Consider the following 18,110-nt stretch of genomic DNA (forward strand, 5'->3'; position numbering starts at 1 on the left):
TTGTTGTTCAACTGAGTGGTACAGTTTATAGGTCACATTAAAGGTGGAACAATTCTAAAATGATTTATCTTTGTCTCATTATTTTACATCACAGAAACCTGACATTTTAAACAGGGGTGTGTAGACATTTTACTGTATGTTTAGGGTTGTTGTCCTGCTGCAGAATACATTTAGGGCCAATCACACTCCTCCCTGATGGTTTGGCATGATGGAAAAGTATCTGCCTATATTGCTCAGTGGTTCTCAATGGTTGAGAAAACCATTAATCCTAACTAAATCTCCAACTCCAAGTTTTGAAAGTGATGATGTGCCCCCCACAGAGCCCTGATCCTAACATAATTGAGATGTCTGGAATTATATGAAGAGACAGATGGATCTGAGGCAGCATACAGCCACAGAAGATCTGTGGTTAGTTATCCAGGATGTTTGGAAAAACCTACCTACTGAGTTCCTTCTAAAACTTTGTGCAAGTGTAGCTAAAAGAACTGCTCCCATTTTGAAAGCAAATGACGCTCACAGCAAATATTGATTTGAGTTGAATTTCACTTCTGTTCGATTATTTTCCAGTGTGTTATTTAAAAAAGAAAAAAAAATAACTATTAACACTACTGTTTCTGAAAGAATTCTTAATTTACAGCATTTTTGCCCACCTGCCTAAAACCTTTGCACAGTACTGTACATATAAAAACATTATAGATACAATTTTTTTCACATTCTCTCTGTTCTCAGCTTCATAGGGAGCTCAGAGAGCCAGGAGAGGAGAAACAGCAGCATACTGGTCTTCCTAATGAATGGCTGTGTGTGTGGGGGGGGGGCAGGTCAGCACAACTCTGATCATTGGAAAAGAACAAGCTGAGTTCCCAGCACAGCTTGAAACCTGACTTCACTGTGCTCTCATGCCTGGTGTGGTAAGTTTTCAAAAGGAAAGCAGAGGGACTGGCAGGAACACCAGGAAATTCACACAGGAGAAGCAATGCAATGTGAACAGGCTTATTTTTCCTACAAGTACCCTGTAGATGGTAGAGTAGGCAATATCAGAATTTTGAAATGTTGGGTTTATGTATATTTTAAAGGCTACACATCTACAATGGCATTTGGCTTTAATTCCCCACAGAGTCTGTTCTAGCTGTTGCTCAAGCTCGGTGCTGTTAACAGAGATGTTTTGAGCACAGAGTTTTTTTCTATTGCCTTTAATTTCTGATTTGTTGAAGGAAGAATTGTAGAATAAGACAATCTTCTTCTAGTTGTCTGCTTGCCTACATGAATATCATTCTTATATTTTCTTCTATTTTAATTTTTTTTGCGTGTTTCGTAAATTAAACATTTTACCATGTTGATCTTGAAATTTTCCACTTTTTTAATATTGTAGTCAATAAGAAGTAAATGAAAAGTGTAAGATACCAGGAGTTAAATTCAGGTACCCAGTGATATGTTTGCACATTGCTTGTGTGCTAAAATAAGCACAGACAGCGCCAGCTTGTAATGTGCAACTCTGTACCATTCCCTGTAACATCTTTAATATCGCTATTGATGACTCAGTGGGGTTGATTTACCAAGGCCGGCCATACATGAAGCAAATTTGTTTGTTTCTCCTATAAACACAGACAGTGTTGATGCGGGAATCCCTCCTGATGGGCCATTGTCTTCTCCCGGCAGGGGGGGGGGGGAGGCCATCCCTGCTGAGAGAAGACAGTGATTATCTCTAGTGGCTATAGCAGCAACTAGCGATAATCATGACAGAATCCAGCAGGCTGGTTGTACCCAAGTTCATTGATCGATCAACTTGGTACATTTAGCCTGCAATTTTAGCAGGATCCTGCTGACCTGGCTGAGATTTGAACTGTATATGGCCAGCCTAAGGGAAAATAGTCAATCAAATTTAAAAGATAATATTTCCTTTGTGGATAAATTCCCCCTAGCTTAGTGAATGTGGTGAAAATTCACTTTTCAACAAATACCCAACCATGTGCAAATAAAAGAAACCTGTACTAGTATCATGATTGCACATGATTGGATGATAAAAATCAGCACAGCATCACCTAATGTGTTATGCTAAGAGAAAAATCCCTTGCACCATGGACAGCATATTTCCCATCAGTAAATCAAGCCCTAATGTGATGGGGAATGTGAAAACCCAGGTGGCAGGACAGTGTTGAACCTTACAAGCTCTGACCAACGGGCGTGAAATATTTTTTTTGACTATAGAAATTGTCAGTTTATGTGCTTTCGGTTCAGTAAAAGGTACACTTGAATGATTTTAAAGGGGTTGTAAAGGAAAAAAATGTTTTCCCTAAATAGCTTCCTTTACCGTAGTGCAGTCCTCCTTCACTTGCCTCATCCTTCGATTTTGCTTTTAAATGTCCTTATTTCTTCTGAGAAATGCTCACTTCCTGTTCTTCTGTCTGTAACTCACCACCGTAATGCGAGGCTTTCTCCCTGGTGTGGAGAAACCCTCTTGAGAGGGGGTAGGGGCGGGCAGGCAAGTCAGGACACTATCTACTTTCCAGATAGAGAAAGGAGCTGTGTGTTAGTGGGTGTCCTGACACTCCTGCTTGCCCCCTCCCCCCTCAAGAGGCTTTCTCCACACAAGGAAGAAAGCCTTGCATTACGGTGGTGAGTTACAGACAGAAGAACAGGAAGTGAGCATTTCTCAGAAGAAATAAGGACATTTAAAAGCAAAATCGAAGGATAAAATAAGTGAAGGAGGACTGCACTAAGGTAAAGGAAGCTATTTAGGGAAAAAATAAATTTTCCTTTACAACCCCTTTAATTCCGTTAATAACTGAGAAAAGAGGGGATTTACATTTGGTAAAATAACTTTTTTTTTTCTTTCTACCTTTTTTTTAAGGAATAAAGACAAAAAAAAAACAGTATATATATTCTTTATAAAACCAGAGATGTCACAATGTTAATCAACTGAACAATTTTTTACATAGTTTTGTGAGGTTGTAAAAAAAAAATTCAACAAATAAATAAGTAGTCTGTTAAAATCTAAAGTTCTCTAATGGTTTATATGTCTTTAAAAGTTAAGTAGGTTGCTTTAAAACAAGGAGACATAAAAGCATAAACAAGTTTTAACTGCATTTCTTGACATGCATGACAGATTTATCTTTAATAGCTTTGCTAAAGAAAAGAAAGATTAAGGCCAGTAAAGTAAGTAATGGAAATTTTTTAGGCTGTTTTTTGTTTTTTTAAACAAAGAACTTAGATATTTGGATCTTGTTGGTGGAATAACTGTTATGTGCATTGTTATCACTCAGTTGCATACCCTACCTGCTGTATATAAATTTGCTCACTAACTGTAATATCGGTGACAACAATTTTGTTATCAAAGCATAAATGATATATTGTGTCAATGGCACCACTGTCATTCTTCAGTGGCCAACACTGCAGCAAGCCTATATCTTATTAGTCTACTGACGACGGTCCAACACAAATACCAAATAGATGCACAATAGCAATAGTATAAATGCACTCAGAAGTCAATTTCTTCCCTATTGAGTATTTTGATATGCCACATTCTTTATGACAAATGACTTTAATTTTATGGTAATCACATCATATTATCCTGCTAAGTTGATAAAGAGGATCTCATTTTAAAGAAGACTTACATGCCCAGAGTAAAATATGCAATTTATCCTTATCAATGTGACACATTGTTAATAAATCCTAATATTACCAGCTAGCATTCAGCAAAAATTGACATGATGTAGAGGCTGCTGGGATAATCTTGGTTACCTTGGCAACTGTGCAGTTTGTGAAAAGTTTATTACATTATGAAGAGGCTGTATATATTTTTTAGAAAATGCATTTTATTATTAGATCCCTCATTATCCCGTAGGCATTCACAATACGCCTAATTTTCTTATGCTTCTTTCGCTTGACCTCATGTTAGAGTGTTAGTGTACTTGTTAAGTTTTATTCTGCCAAGCAAGAAAAACACGATAAGGAGTTTATGGTAGAAAAATAATGAGGAATTAATCAGAACCGTCGTTAAATATTGCTAACCAAAAGGATGCTCTCAACGTGTCTGTTATTCTCTTCCAATGTTTAAAGGTTGCAGGAAGGAAAATTATTTGTTGTGTGGTAAATAACCAGAATAATACAGGCTATTAAAATAATACATTCATAATAAATTAAACAAATTAATCCAGTGACAACAATAAATTTAGTTTTGCTAGTGTGGTTAAATAAAGTTTACTACATGGCTATAGTCCAGAGGTGGGCAATTATTTTTTCGATGGGGCCACATGAGAAACTAAAAATATTTTGGAGGGCCGGGCCAAAAGGCTAAACTCAATACTGCATAAAATCAATTGTATTTCTTTATAAAAATCAGTAAATATCATTGTTGGACAACTGGTACGAGTACTTGTTATAGACATGGCACAGGAGGGGGACAGAGGCTGGGGACATGGCACAGGAGGGGGACAGAGGCTGGGGACATGGCACAGGAGGGGGACAGAGGCTGGGGACATGGCACAGGAGGGGGACAGAGGCTGGGGACATGACACAGGAGGGGGACAGAGGCTGGGGACATGACACAGGAGGGGGACAGAGGCTGGGGACATGACACAGGAGGGGGACAGAGGCTGGGGACATGACACAGGAGGGGGACAGAGGCTGGGGACATGACACAGGAGGGGGACAGAGGCTGGGGACATGACACAGGAGGGGGACAGAGGCTGGGGACATGACACAGGAGGGGGACAGAGGCTGGGGACATGACACAGGAGGGGGACAGAGGCTGGGGACATGACACAGGAGGGGGACAGACGCTGGGGACATGACACAGGAGGGGGACAGAGACGCTGGGGACATGACACAGGAGGGGGACAGACGCTGGGGACATGACACAGGAGGGGGACAGACGCTGGGGACATGACACAGGAGGTGGACAGACGCTGGGGACATGACACAGGAGGGGGACAGACGCTGGGGACATGGCACAGGAGGGGGACAGACGCTGGGGACATGGCACAGGAGGGGGACAGACGCTGGGGACATGACACAGGAGGGGGACAGACGCTGGGGACATGACACAGGAGGGGGACAGAGGCTGGGGACATGGCACAGAGGCTGCAAATAAATTATCATATCACTTCTTCACATCATCAGTATGCTGTGTCTTCCTCCTGTGCCCCTTTCACCTCTCCACAGATCTGACCTGTGGAGAGGTGAAAGGGGCACAGGAGGAGGACACAGCATACTGATGATGTCTAGGTAGGATAGCACTTCACACTCTGCTGCTGGACTGAGGAGGACTCACCAGACAAGGCCAGGGCAGTGGCACTGAGGGCAGGCAGCAGGCGTCGCGAGGAGTCCTACTCCAACGAAGAGAGTGGAGACCAGGGTCCACTCCAGGTCCGGGCACCAGCATGGCGGCTGGCCGACTGCTACAGTCAGTCAGCCGGGTGGGCAGAGCAGGCAGGCAGGCGCACTGGTCGGTCTCCGTCTGCCTTCACTCAGTCCACTCCGTCACAGTGGGGGTGCGTCTGCAGTGTGTCCACTACATCTGCTGCTGTGTGCTATCCCGCCGGTGCCGCTCTCCACAGAGTCCACACATTCTACGATGTTCCTCAGTTTCCCCGCTGTGCTCTTTTGAATAGGCTGGCAGCAGTGTTGTTAGCGCGAAAATGCGCTTTGATAATTGGCTGCGCGGCGGGTGGTGGTGGGCTGGGCGGTCAGAGAGGGCGAGGCTATGCATAATGTAGGAGGACTACGGGCACATTTCCCTTATTACAGACTTTTACGAACAGGGAAAAAGTGCCTTTTATTTACGTACTGTCCGTAATTCTACGGACGGTTGGCAATGGCAACACTGCCCGGGGGCCGGATTAAAAGGTCCGCCGGGCCGTAGTTTGCCCAGGTCTGCTATAGTCGGACATTAAATAAATAAATTAATAACACCACGTGTACAGCTTTGCTCAAGCCTCTTAAAACCAAGATCAAGAAGGAAAGCTTTTAAAATCAACTGCTTTGTGTTCATGGACAGTTTTGAGGGGATAAACCATTGAACACGTATTCAATTGGCTTCAAGTGAACCTGTCATGGCCTAAAAAAAGCAGCCTAAGCTAACAGTAGTGTTGGAGTGGCAACAAGAAGTACTTTTTTTAAAATTTGTTTTTATGCCCCTGTAAAGCCCCTGCATTGCAGGTTCATACAGAGTCTTGACTTTTAATAAAATTGGCTGGAAGATAATGATACAAATGGTGACCATTGAATAGTCCAATACAGAGCTTTTACTGGCCACTAAAGCCTGGTACACACTTTACGTTTTTTCATTCAAACCCAGCGGGTTGAACAAAAAAAAAATGAGAAACTGGCTGTACTAACTGTGCAATGTTAGTACATCGATCTCTCCGCTGAGCTATTGTGTTCTGATAGAGTGGCTGCTCCCCCACCAGAACACACTGATCATCGCTCACAGCCATTGGCCACCAGCACTAATCAGATGCCGACCGGATGCTGGTTTTCCAGCATGCCCATTTGACAGAAGCCGGCTGCTCAGCTGGCTTCTGTTAGACAGGCTGATGCGCACATGGGTCGAATGTCATGCAGTTTCTGTTGAAGCGCTATATACTGTCCATTATTCAGCCTATGTGCCCCAGGCTTTAAGTTCTGGCATTGGACTATTTCACAGAAAAGGGTGAGGCTTAGTGCTTTGTGTTCATGGACAGTTTTTGAAGATAAACCATTTAACGCTTACTCAATAGGGAATCTGTTAGGGGCTAACAACAGCCTACAGTATGCTAACAATAATATTGGAGTGGCACCAATAACTAGTTTTCCAATCAGTTTATGTATCCCTGTAAAGCTCTGGCATTGCCTTTTGTTCACATTGGTTGGAAGATAACAATGCAAATGACCCCTTTTGAATAGTGCAATACGGAGTGTTTACTGGCTACTAAGGTTCTGACATTGGGGTGAGGTTTAGTGCCAGCCTAAGCAGATATGGCCCTGTGTACTGTACATCTTGGGCCTGGAATGCAGGAGAAGGAGGTCTACAGAGACACACACATTTTTTTGAAGGTTAACAGGTTTACATGCATGTACTTTATGGTACCTGCATTTCAGCAGAATTGTTAACTTTTAGTCTAAGACAGGTTAAGGGCTCATTCACACTTGCTTTGGCTTCAACAATTCTTCAACAAGGCTTCAGACAGGCTTTGTTAAAACTCTCTGAACGCCAGTCAAAGCTCCTGTCACTAAATAAAATGATTAGCTTACAGTCCTTTTTACACCTGCTTTTGCTTTGCTTTGTTTTGGCATTGCTAGGATAAAAACTAATTATTGGAATAAATAGAGCCTAAGGCTCTTGTTGTAAAGCATCAACTAACCTGGAAACATAACAGTGAACATAAGTGAAAAAATATATATAGTTGCGCTAAATCTTGAACCACCCTAAAGGGGGTAATGACTAAATCACCTCCACTAAAGAGGTATCAATTATAGATGTACAGTGTAGTGTAAATAATTTGAAACTTATAAACCATCCAGTGAACTGTAGAGGTGCCAACATTAAAGTGACCGTATAAAAATGAAAAAATGGATGTGAAATCACACTACACCCCAAAAAACACTTTTCCAGGGAATTAATGGTGCAAATACCATATGACAATAGTGAAAAAAAAGTAAATAATATTATATATAGTGCAAAAAAAAAAAAGCGTGTCGAAAGCCATGTTTTAAAGCAAGTGTAAACTAGCCCTAACTATAAAGGAAATCTTTGATGAAAGAAGTAATGGTAGTCCCCCATGACACCATGAAGTTTAATTTATAGGAAAATGTCTGACATACTGTAAACTATATTGCTTCCTAAGAATACACTAATATATTTTTTAAACTAAACTAATAAATAGTAATATGCAAGGTGATTTACATACCAAAGACCGTTATGTATTGTTATCTGTAGCACCAGAGCCATCTCTAGCTAGTACTGTCCAACTTGTGAGTTTTCTGTCTGCTAGCATAAAATGTCAAGATTAAGATTAATATAATTCGCCACTATGGACTGGCAAGTGAAGTTACATTTTGTCAGTCAATAAAGAGAACATATTAAAGCAGACCTTCAGTAAATTCTTTCAACTTTCCAACCATTAAATCTTCTGCCCTTGTTGTTTTAACTTTGGATAGTAAAATTGTTTTTTCTGCCAGTGAATATCTGATACAGCTCACTCCCTCTTTCTTCTCTGGTAAAAAGTCTAGGTTTATGACATCATACACAGCTCTCTCTCTCATTCTTGTGAGAGTTTGCCAGGAAGGGAGGGGGGTGAGTCATAAGAGGGCCAATGAGAGCTGCAGAGATGGAGGGGTGCCTCTGTGTAAATCTAGGAAGTTAGCAGACAGCAGCTTCAGCTGCCCACAGTTAACATGGCTGCAGCCAGACTCGGTGGAGGGAGATTTCTGCAGCATATTTAACAAGTACAGAATCACAGTATATATAAAATAATATGCAAAGTGGTTGAAGGGGAGCTTCAGAATGGCAAAGATGTTTTTATTACAAAATATGTGAGCAGACTTCAGTTCCTTTTTAATTTGTGAGCATATTGAAACTGATTTTTAACAGAGACTGGCTGTATATGCTGCCTGATTCTTTTTTGTGTGTGCAAATGCAGATTGAATATAACATGTACAATCTAAAAGTGTTAAAGTGTCTCTATCATAAGCAAAATAAGGTGGCTGCCATTGCCCACAATGCCTAGAAACCACTTATAATGCTGATCAAGGTGCTCTTTTGTTAAAGAATCCAGTAGGAGAAGAAGAAGGTCAGGTTTAAGGCCAGGAAAGAATCCAGGCAAGGTCTGCAGTTGGTGGTCAAGGCCAGTGCAAGGACTGGGTCAAGGTCAGGGGAAGAAGCCAGCCAAGACCAGGGGGAGGAGCAGGTTAAGGCCCGCAGGAGGGTTGGGTAAATGTCAGAGGAAGAACTGGGTAAAAGTTGTGTATTTATAAATTTTGCACAAAGTAGGAAATGGAAAGAACAGCAGACAAGGGCAGACAAGGGCATTGTCAGGGGTAGTGACGCCCATCATACATGCCTCACTGTGCCATCATACATGCCTCACTGTGTCATCAATCATACATGCCTCACTGTGCCATCAATCATACATGCCTCACTGTGCCATCATACATGCCTCACTGTGCCATCATACATGCCTCACTGTGCCATCATACATGCCTCACTGTGCCATCATACATGCCTCACTGTCAGTGAGGCATGTTACAGGCACATTGAGGCATGTTACAGGCACAGTGAGGCATGTTACAGATGGCACAGTGAGGCATGTTACAGATGGCACAGTGAGGCGTGTATGATGGCACAGTGAGGCGTGTATGATGGCACAGTGAGGCGTGTATGATGGCACAGTGAGGCGTGTATGATGGCACAGTGAGGGGTCATCTTATACAGTGAGTATATCCCAAAACCAACATTTTAGCTGGAAAATTAGGGGGTCGTTATACGCCGGCAAAAAAAGTCAGTTACTTTGCTGAGTAACTAGTTACTTTGCCAATGAACTAACTCAATTACTTTTTCGGACAAGTAATTTGTAACTGTAACTAATTACTTTTTTAAAGGAAGATGAGCAACACTGGCAGTGATATAGTGTGAGTAACCTCCGCGCCAAACAAATACAATTATAAATTAAATAAAAATTTGAATATTATGAAAAAAGCTGCTCCCCTTGCAAAGTGATGTTTCACCTGAATATAAGTAGAGTGGGATAGGGGGCGCTACTTGATTATATCACAATGGTGAGTAATGTGAACCTGTGATCAATTAATTAACATATATAGTATATCATGACTTATATCTAATGCAAAACAAATGTGAAAATATCCTTAGTTGATAAGAATAAAGTCCCAACAGACTATCATAAAGTTAGTGAAAGTCCAATGACAGAAATCCAGTGATATGACCATCCCAACAGATAATGGTAGTTCATAAAAATCCAGTGACAGAAAAAATCTTCAAGGAGGCATTGTAGAGGGTGGCAAAGAAGAAAACATGGATATATAATACCAAGAAAAAATGAAAATTCTGCACCCAAAAAAAAGGGGACTATGAAATAAAAATAGTTTTATTTGCCATGCAAATTTTCAAGCGAATCCTACCCCTGTGACAAAAAATCAACTAGATGAAGCTAGCTTAAATCTTGATCTTTTCCTATCTGAATCCGCAGATAAAACCATACGCAAATCCAAGCATAAATTTTATATCAAAGCTAACAAGCCTGGCACGCTTCTCGCTCGAGCACTTAAAAAATTAAACAACCCACACAAGCCGATTCGATTAAAATTACCTCATAATACTTACACCAGTAATCCAGAAAAAATCCTACAAACCTTCCACAAACACCTTACATCTCTTTACAACAATCAGGGATCTTTTGACCAATCCTCTGCAGAATTATTTTTCTCACAAATCAAACTTCCAATGATTCCTTCAACTCAACATGAACATCTTGAAAGTCTCATTACATCTGCTGAGGTTGAATTAGCCATTAAATCCCTTAAACCAAATAAACGCCCGGGTCCTGATGGCTTCTCTGCCCTATATTACAAAAAATTTACTTATCTTCTTGCGCCATTGCTGACAGATGCTTTCAATTCACTTCTGAACAACCAATCCTTTCGTCCTGAAACCTTAACAGCAATAATCACAATGATCCCCAAACCTCATTCAGATGACTCATCTTGTGCTAATTACAGGCCCATATCCCTACTTAATCTTGATATCAAACTACTAGCGAAAATTCTAGCAACTCGTTTGAACAATATTATTGGTTCATTAATAAATAAAGACCAAGTTGGTTTTATTCCTTTTCGCCAAGCAGCTGATAACGTACGTAGGGCAACGTTATTAATCCAAACAGCTAAAACACGACAAATACCTATGTGTCTTCTGTCGTTAGATATTAAAAAAGCATTTGACACAGTATCATGGCCCTATCTACATTTTGCCTTACAAAAATGGGGGTTCGGTCCTCACTTTCTTAACTGGGTTTCATCACTATATAATAATCCCAAAGCCTATATTAAATATGCTGGATATAAATCTGGTTGCTTTAACATAAATAGAGGAACACGTCAGGGTTGTCCACTCTCCCCACTTTTATTTGCCCTACTTATTGAACCCCTAGCTCAGGCTATACGATCTGACCCTTCAATCAAAGGGATAGACTTAGCAGGTCATCAGCACAAATTATGTTTGTTTGCTGACGATATACTAATATTTATGTCTTCCCCTCATATTTCTGCTCCCAACCTTATAAGTAAGCTTGATCATTTTGCACAGCTTTCTGGACTTATTATCAACTCTCAAAAATCTACAGCCTTAAATATCTCCTTACCTTCCCATACTTTACAACAAGCACAAACTTCCCTCCCATTCTCTTGGTCTACATCGCACCTGACCTACCTAGGAATTACTCTTACTCCCAATTTAACTGAATTCTTCTCGGCTAACTTTCCGCCATTACTAAAGCAAATTACCAATCTCCTTAAACAATGGTCCTCTTTACCAATCTCATGGATTGGTAAAATAAACATAATAAAGATGACCATTTTACCCAAGATACTATATCTATTTCGGGTTTTGCCCATTTCAGTTCCAACATACTTTCTTAGAAATCTTCAACGCAAAACACTAGCGTTCATTTGGGGCTCTTTAAAACATTGTGTATCTAAACAGACACTTTACCTTTCCAAACTTAAAGGTGGACTAGGATTCCCCAATTTCGCCTCTTATTAACATGCAGCTCAAATAGCATGCATCCCCAAATATCACGCAAAATACGAAACCCCACTCTGGGTTGCAATTGAAGCAATTGACTGTGATACATTTTCTATAACAAATTTAATTTGGTCCAAACCCTCAGATCGTAAAAATATTAAAAATAAGATTACCAAACACACAGTTACCATCTGGGATAAATTTAAACTTATCAAAGGACTGCAATCTCCTCATGTTCCCCTTCTATCATTTATTAGAAACCCACTATTCTACCCAGCCTGCACATTCCCTAATTCATTTAAAAAATGGATTTCCTCTGACATAACTCAACTCTGTGATATGTCAACATCTACCTCACTTAAAACATTTCCTGAACTATGTGATAGACATCAACTCCCCCAATCAGAACTTTTTCGATATCTGCAGATCAAAAACTTTTTCATGCCATATATACAAAATATGAGTAAACTCGATGAACTCACGCAATTTGAACGTATATGTAAACGCGAACCTCACTCTAAGGGTCTCATATCAATAATATATAAACACCTTATTACTTCGCCTACTGCAGATCCACCATCATACGTGGAAAAATGGGAGAGAGACCTTGGACTTCAGTTGGAATCATCTGATTGGGATAAAATTTGGACCACTACAAAATCATCTTCACAAAATATAATAGCTCTAGAGACAAATTATAAAGTACTTTTGCGCTGGTACTTGGTTCCTGTCAGAATTGCGAAATATATTCCGCAATACTCCCCACTCTGCTTCCGTGGCTGTGGTGAACTAGGATCACATATACACATATTTTGGGAATGTCCGGTTACAAAATGTTTTTGGAAAGAGGTTTTTCTAATCCTCTCCACCTTATTCAAAAAAACAATCAAACCTGACCCTTCAATTGCACTACTAAATCTAAAACCGACTTCTATTTCCCACACTCAATTCAAACTCCTTCTACAAATCACTACGGCAGCAAAGCAGACAATCGCCAAAGCGTGGAAAACCCCAACATTAATGATCTCAGAAACCAAAACCAGAATAAACCAAGCCATGACCCACTCAAAAACGGAAGCCATTACCAATGATAATATTGCAAAATTTGAAAAAATCTGGAATCCTTGGGTGACTCATTTTTTCCCTCCCAACTTTGACATCACATTATTAAGACCTTGGTAACATAACTACTAATAGCTATTTAATATGCTAATAACATAAGACAAACATAATAAGATACCCCGGGGACCCTTTTGACCTTTTCTATCTTATCTATGTACTATCTTTTTTTTTTTCTCTTCTTCTTCCCCTTTCCTCTATTCTATCTTGCCTCTTTAGTTGTTTTTTTGTTGTGTTTTCTTTCTTAGCATATATTGTTATTATATGCAAAAATGGTAGCAGCATTACTTTTTTTTTATGTTTTTATTTATCAGTATATTTCAGCTTTAGAGCTCCATTGAAACAGTACAAACCTAATGTCTATACAATAAATCCCTGTTTATCTTCATTATATATTACCCCAACATTATACAAGGTCTAGAAATTATGACCCTTAATTTTTTTCTTTATGTATTCTCATATTACCTTACACTGTTAATATATTACTATATCTGGTTTTTAATTACTAAATTCAACACTAAGCATATATTTTAGCAAGTCTCCAGATAATGGTCAACATATGTTAAACTCAAATTACTGTTTTTTCTTTCTTTTGTTGTTGCCTTCTAAAAAACACTGGAGCTTGATGTAAATATCTAACTTGTGTTCTCCTTAACTGCTACTATTTATAACATCTATGTTTATTGACAATATATGCTTGTAATTTTTAAAACTTAATAAAAAAAAAAAAATAGTTTTATTCATAAAAGAAAGAAACACAGGGGGAAGGAAACACATTCATTCATAATGAGTTTTATGCCACTCATAATTTAGTCGTTTTGGAATGCGTGTTTCGAAGCTGAAAAATACAATAGACTTCTCCCTTACAGAGAGAAATGATCTCCCCCTCTGATGGGAGGATCTACCCTTTCTATGACCTGTATTCTGAGCGCCCGGGTATCTCCATGATGTTGTGACTGGAAGTGTCTGGCTATAATGGTGTCTTTGTCAGGTCTGGCATTGCTGGCCCTCTTTTGAAAACCTTCATTGCCTGGCACAGAAATGAAACAAGCATGCTATAAATGAGTTTTAGTATGTTTTATCCCTATATGTATTCCAGGTCAAAAATCATTGAAGCCAAAGCATAAGCACAAAAGCCAGGAACTAACATTCCTAAAGTTAGAAATGACAGTCTTCATATTTTTCCGTCACTTTAAGTGTTTAGGATATAGCAATGAATGCACACAACAGTATTCCCTAAAAATATAATTTGTGAAGGGCGTGTTTGGTCCCTGTCCCTCATAGCGCTAATCAAGAACATACTCAGGTAGCCATCGGAAATGCTAGAAACCATACTGTGTTTATCTTATATAACCTTACCTTTTCTATGTATTGGCTGTATCACACCTGAAATAAATATAAAAAAAAAACATAATAATGAACACAAGTAATAATGTGTAAAGAATTGTTCTAAACATGCACAACCTTTTGTATGGTTGCATTATGATCTGATTACATTTTTTGCTTGCAACATGACTGGTATATAGTTGCTGTAGAAGTTTAAGAACGTTTGCATTCAGTAAGACAAGTCTGACTGGAACCAACTAAAATGAATTCTGTAATATAGAATAGGATTCAATTATTACTTAAAGCTGCTAATATTAGCCACTGGAATCTACCCCCTACTGTAAAAATATATTTAGAACATAATTCCTGTGATATTCATTCATGTTTCTTGGCATATGTCTGAATTACAAATGATTTATTAAGTAAAAGAGTCAGTACTAAGATTAACATTTTCAGCCAACTACTTTATTCTAAGAATAAGCTAGCTGATTAATTAAGCATACTTTTACACTGCGTTTTAATGCAGTGCCTAAATTGAAACATTTTGGATGGAAATGCTTGCAAAAAAACATTATTTTCATGTCACAATCTTTTTTTACTCTTTTATTTACTTAAATTCAAAGAGCCTAATATGTAAACTCTAGTCACAATAATCTGTTAGTCTGGGAACACTTAATCCTGAGGCCTCGTACACACGACCGGTTTCCTTGGCAGAATCCATCAAGAAACGTGGTGGGAGAGCTTTTTTGCCGAGGAAACCGGTCATGTATACGTATTTCATCGAGGAAACTGTCAAGGAACTTGACGAGCAAAAAAGTGAGCAAGTTCTCCTTTTCCTCAACGGGGGTCTGAATTTGCTCGTAGTGTTCCTCGTCGGGCTGGTTTTGTCTTGACAGTGTGTACGCAAAGCAAGCTTGTCGAGTTCCTCGACAAGCCCAACAAGGAACTCGTCGAGAAAAACGATGTGTCTTTTCCGACGAGTTCCTCGGTCATGTGTACGAGGCCTGAGTCTGTAATACTGTTGGTTAGGTCATTGAAATCTTTCTGCAGCCAAATTGTGCATTGCTTTGATACCTTGTGATATGTATACATATGCCCCATATTACAGTAATCTGAAAAGAAAATCAATTGTATCCCCATTTCACTCACAGCATTTAACCAGACATTCAGTATTATCACTTAATTTCAGTAAATAATCACTCCAAATAAGTTGTAGGAGGCTGTGTGTTTTTTTTTTTTACTAGTGGCAAATAGGTTGTTCAGTTTGCAAGGGAATTTGTACTTTACAAGGGCATATTTCCTTAACTTAGTGAATGTGAAGAAGATATGCTGACTTCCATCATGGGCAAGCAAGAATACCATTTGTTTTTTGTTTTGTTTTTTTGCTTGCTGTAGGTGGCTGGGTATTCTTTGAAAAGTATTCTTTGTAACCAAGCTAAAAGAAACTTCCCTTACAAAGTGAAAATTCCCTTGAAAAGTGAAAAGGCTATATGCCTTCAGTAAATCAACTCTTGTACAGTTTCTCACCAAAAACCTCCATAAAAGCTCTGAAAAATCTGAAGAGCAATGAAATATAACAAATGTTTCTAATGGCTCTTATATACAGACATGATTTTACAGCATTTTTAGAGCTTCAGCAACGCAGGTTTCCCGTTGCATCAGAGGGGGGCGTGGCCCCCCGTACACGTCACTGGGTAACCCCGGCGATTCCCCTTGCATCTCTGGCCCCACCCTCAGATATATTAGAGCTGTCAGGCTGACGGCGCATCATTCATCGAGTGCCTCCAGTTGAGGCAGGATTGTGTGCGTCGTATCCTCACTGGAGATCATCACTGGAGACCGAGAATGGATTACATCGCTGTAGAGCGAGAATGGATTACATCGCTGTTATATATTTTTTTTTTTAAATAAAGGACTTGTCCCAAGCCGTCTTCTGTCGTTTTTTTTAATTTTGATGCGTTTTCTTGTGAAATGGTAGGGGTACAATTTACCCCTTACCAATTCACATGGGGGGGCCGGGATCTGGGGTCCCCTTTGTTAAAGGGGGCTTCCAGATTGCGATAAGCCCCCTGCCCGCAGACCCCCACAACCACCGGGCAAGGGTTGTGGGGAGGAGGCTTTTGTCCCCATCCTCCCATGTTGAGGGCATGTGGCCTGGTACTGTTCAGGAGGGGGGGCACTCTCTTTCGCCCCCTTTTTCTGCAGCCTGCCAGGTTGCGTGCTCAGATAAGGGTGTGGTATGGATTTTTAGGGGAACACCACAGCATTTTTTTTATTTTGGCGCAGAGTTTCCCTTAAAATCCATACCTGAAGGGTCAGGTATGTATTTTTTGGGGGGGGAACCCCACACCATTTTTTTTATTTGGCGCAGGATTCCCCTTAATATCCATACCAGACCTGAAGGGCAAAGTGTGAACCCCACCACACCTCCAACACTTATGTGAGCAATAGCTTGCTGAATGCAGTGCTTGCCTCTCTGCGCTGCGTCGGCGTAGCGTACAGGAGATACGCTACGGCAGCATAAATGTGCGCCGCTGTCTGTGAATCCAGGCTATAGCGTCTACAAAGTAGGGGGTAGTTTTATGGCATTTTTATTATTATTATTTTTTACTTGTTAGGGCGGCGATCTGCGATTTTTTCTGTGACTGTGACATTATGGTGGACACATCGGACACTTTTGACACTATTTTGAGACCATTCACATTTATACAGTGATCAGTGCTATAAAAATGCACTAATTACTGTATAAATGTGACTGGCAGTGAAGGGGTTAACCACTAGGGGAGGGAAGGGGTTAAGTGTATCCTAGGGAGTGATTCTAGCTGTTAGGGGGCGTGGCTACACGTGACACATCACTAATCGCTGCTTCTGATGAGAGGAAGCAGACGATCCGTGACATGTCACCAGGCAGAACAGGGAGATGACTTGTTTACAAAGGCATCTCCCCGTTCTGTCGTTCTGTGACCAGTTCGCGGGACACCGGCGGACAAAAAGTCCGCGGTCCCGTGGGCACAGTATCTGATACCGCAGCGGGCGCGAGCCCGCTAGGGGGCAGGATTCAAAGCAATGTATATATAAGTTGCTTTGCCTACCCGTGCTATTCTGCCGATGTATATCTGCGTTAGGCAGTCGGCAAGTGGTTAACCATCATTTGCTTAGCAGGTATGCCATTCAGCTGCAGCCCTTAGAAATCCTGAAGGCAGCAATTGGTTTTTGGGACCCCGTACGCGGCTAGGCTCCCAAAAAGTCCCACACATGTGGTATCCCCGTACTCAGAAGAAGCAGCAGAATGTATTTTGGGGTGTGATTCCACATATGCCCATATGCTTCGAAACTGTGATAGGTAGTGAAGAGTGAAATCAAAAATGTACACCCTTAGAAAGCCTGAAGGCGGTGCTTGGTTTTCGGGGCCCTGTATGCGGCTAGGCTCCCAAAAAGTCTCACACATATGGTATCCCCGTACTCAGGAGAAACAGCAGAATGTATTTTGGGGTGTAATTCCACATATAACCATGGCATGTGTGAGCAATATATCATTTAGTGACAACTTGTAATTTTTCAATCAATCAAAATTGTAATATTCAATGGGCTCAACATGCCTCTCAGCAATTTCCTTGGGGTGTCTTCTTCCCAAAATGGGGTCATTTGGGGGTGGATTGTACTGCCCTGCCATTTTAGTACCTCAAGAAATGAGGCTGTCATAAACTAAAAGCTGTGTAAATTCTGGATTTTCGAATTTTGAATTTACAAATCGTAGAATGTACAAATTTTTAAATAGTCAAATTTAAGAATATTAAAAAAAAAATGTTAAATGGGATTTTGTTAATTCAGATATTTCTAAATTAACGTTTTTTTCGAATTCATTAAAAATCGTAGTCTTCAATTAGAACGACTGGCCCTAGATTTTCTTGAAATAGTTCTACTTGAAGAG

The 18,110-nt window shown here is 40.2% G+C and overlaps 1 protein-coding gene across 1 annotated transcript in view; it reads right to left on the bottom strand.

Moving 5' to 3' along the window:
• Window positions 1-18,110, bottom strand: part of TRDN (triadin) — a 299,517-nt gene that overhangs the window by 109,950 nt on the left and 171,457 nt on the right. Inside the window, exon 6 of the mRNA XM_040347781.1 lies at window positions 14,213-14,239. Within this exon, the coding sequence (XP_040203715.1) occupies window positions 14,213-14,239 (27 nt within the window). The remainder of the gene's footprint in view (window positions 1-14,212; window positions 14,240-18,110) is intronic.

The sequence above is a fragment of the Rana temporaria genome, chromosome 4, assembly GCF_905171775.1.
Source record: "Rana temporaria chromosome 4, aRanTem1.1, whole genome shotgun sequence".
NCBI lineage: Eukaryota > Metazoa > Chordata > Amphibia > Anura > Ranidae > Rana > Rana temporaria.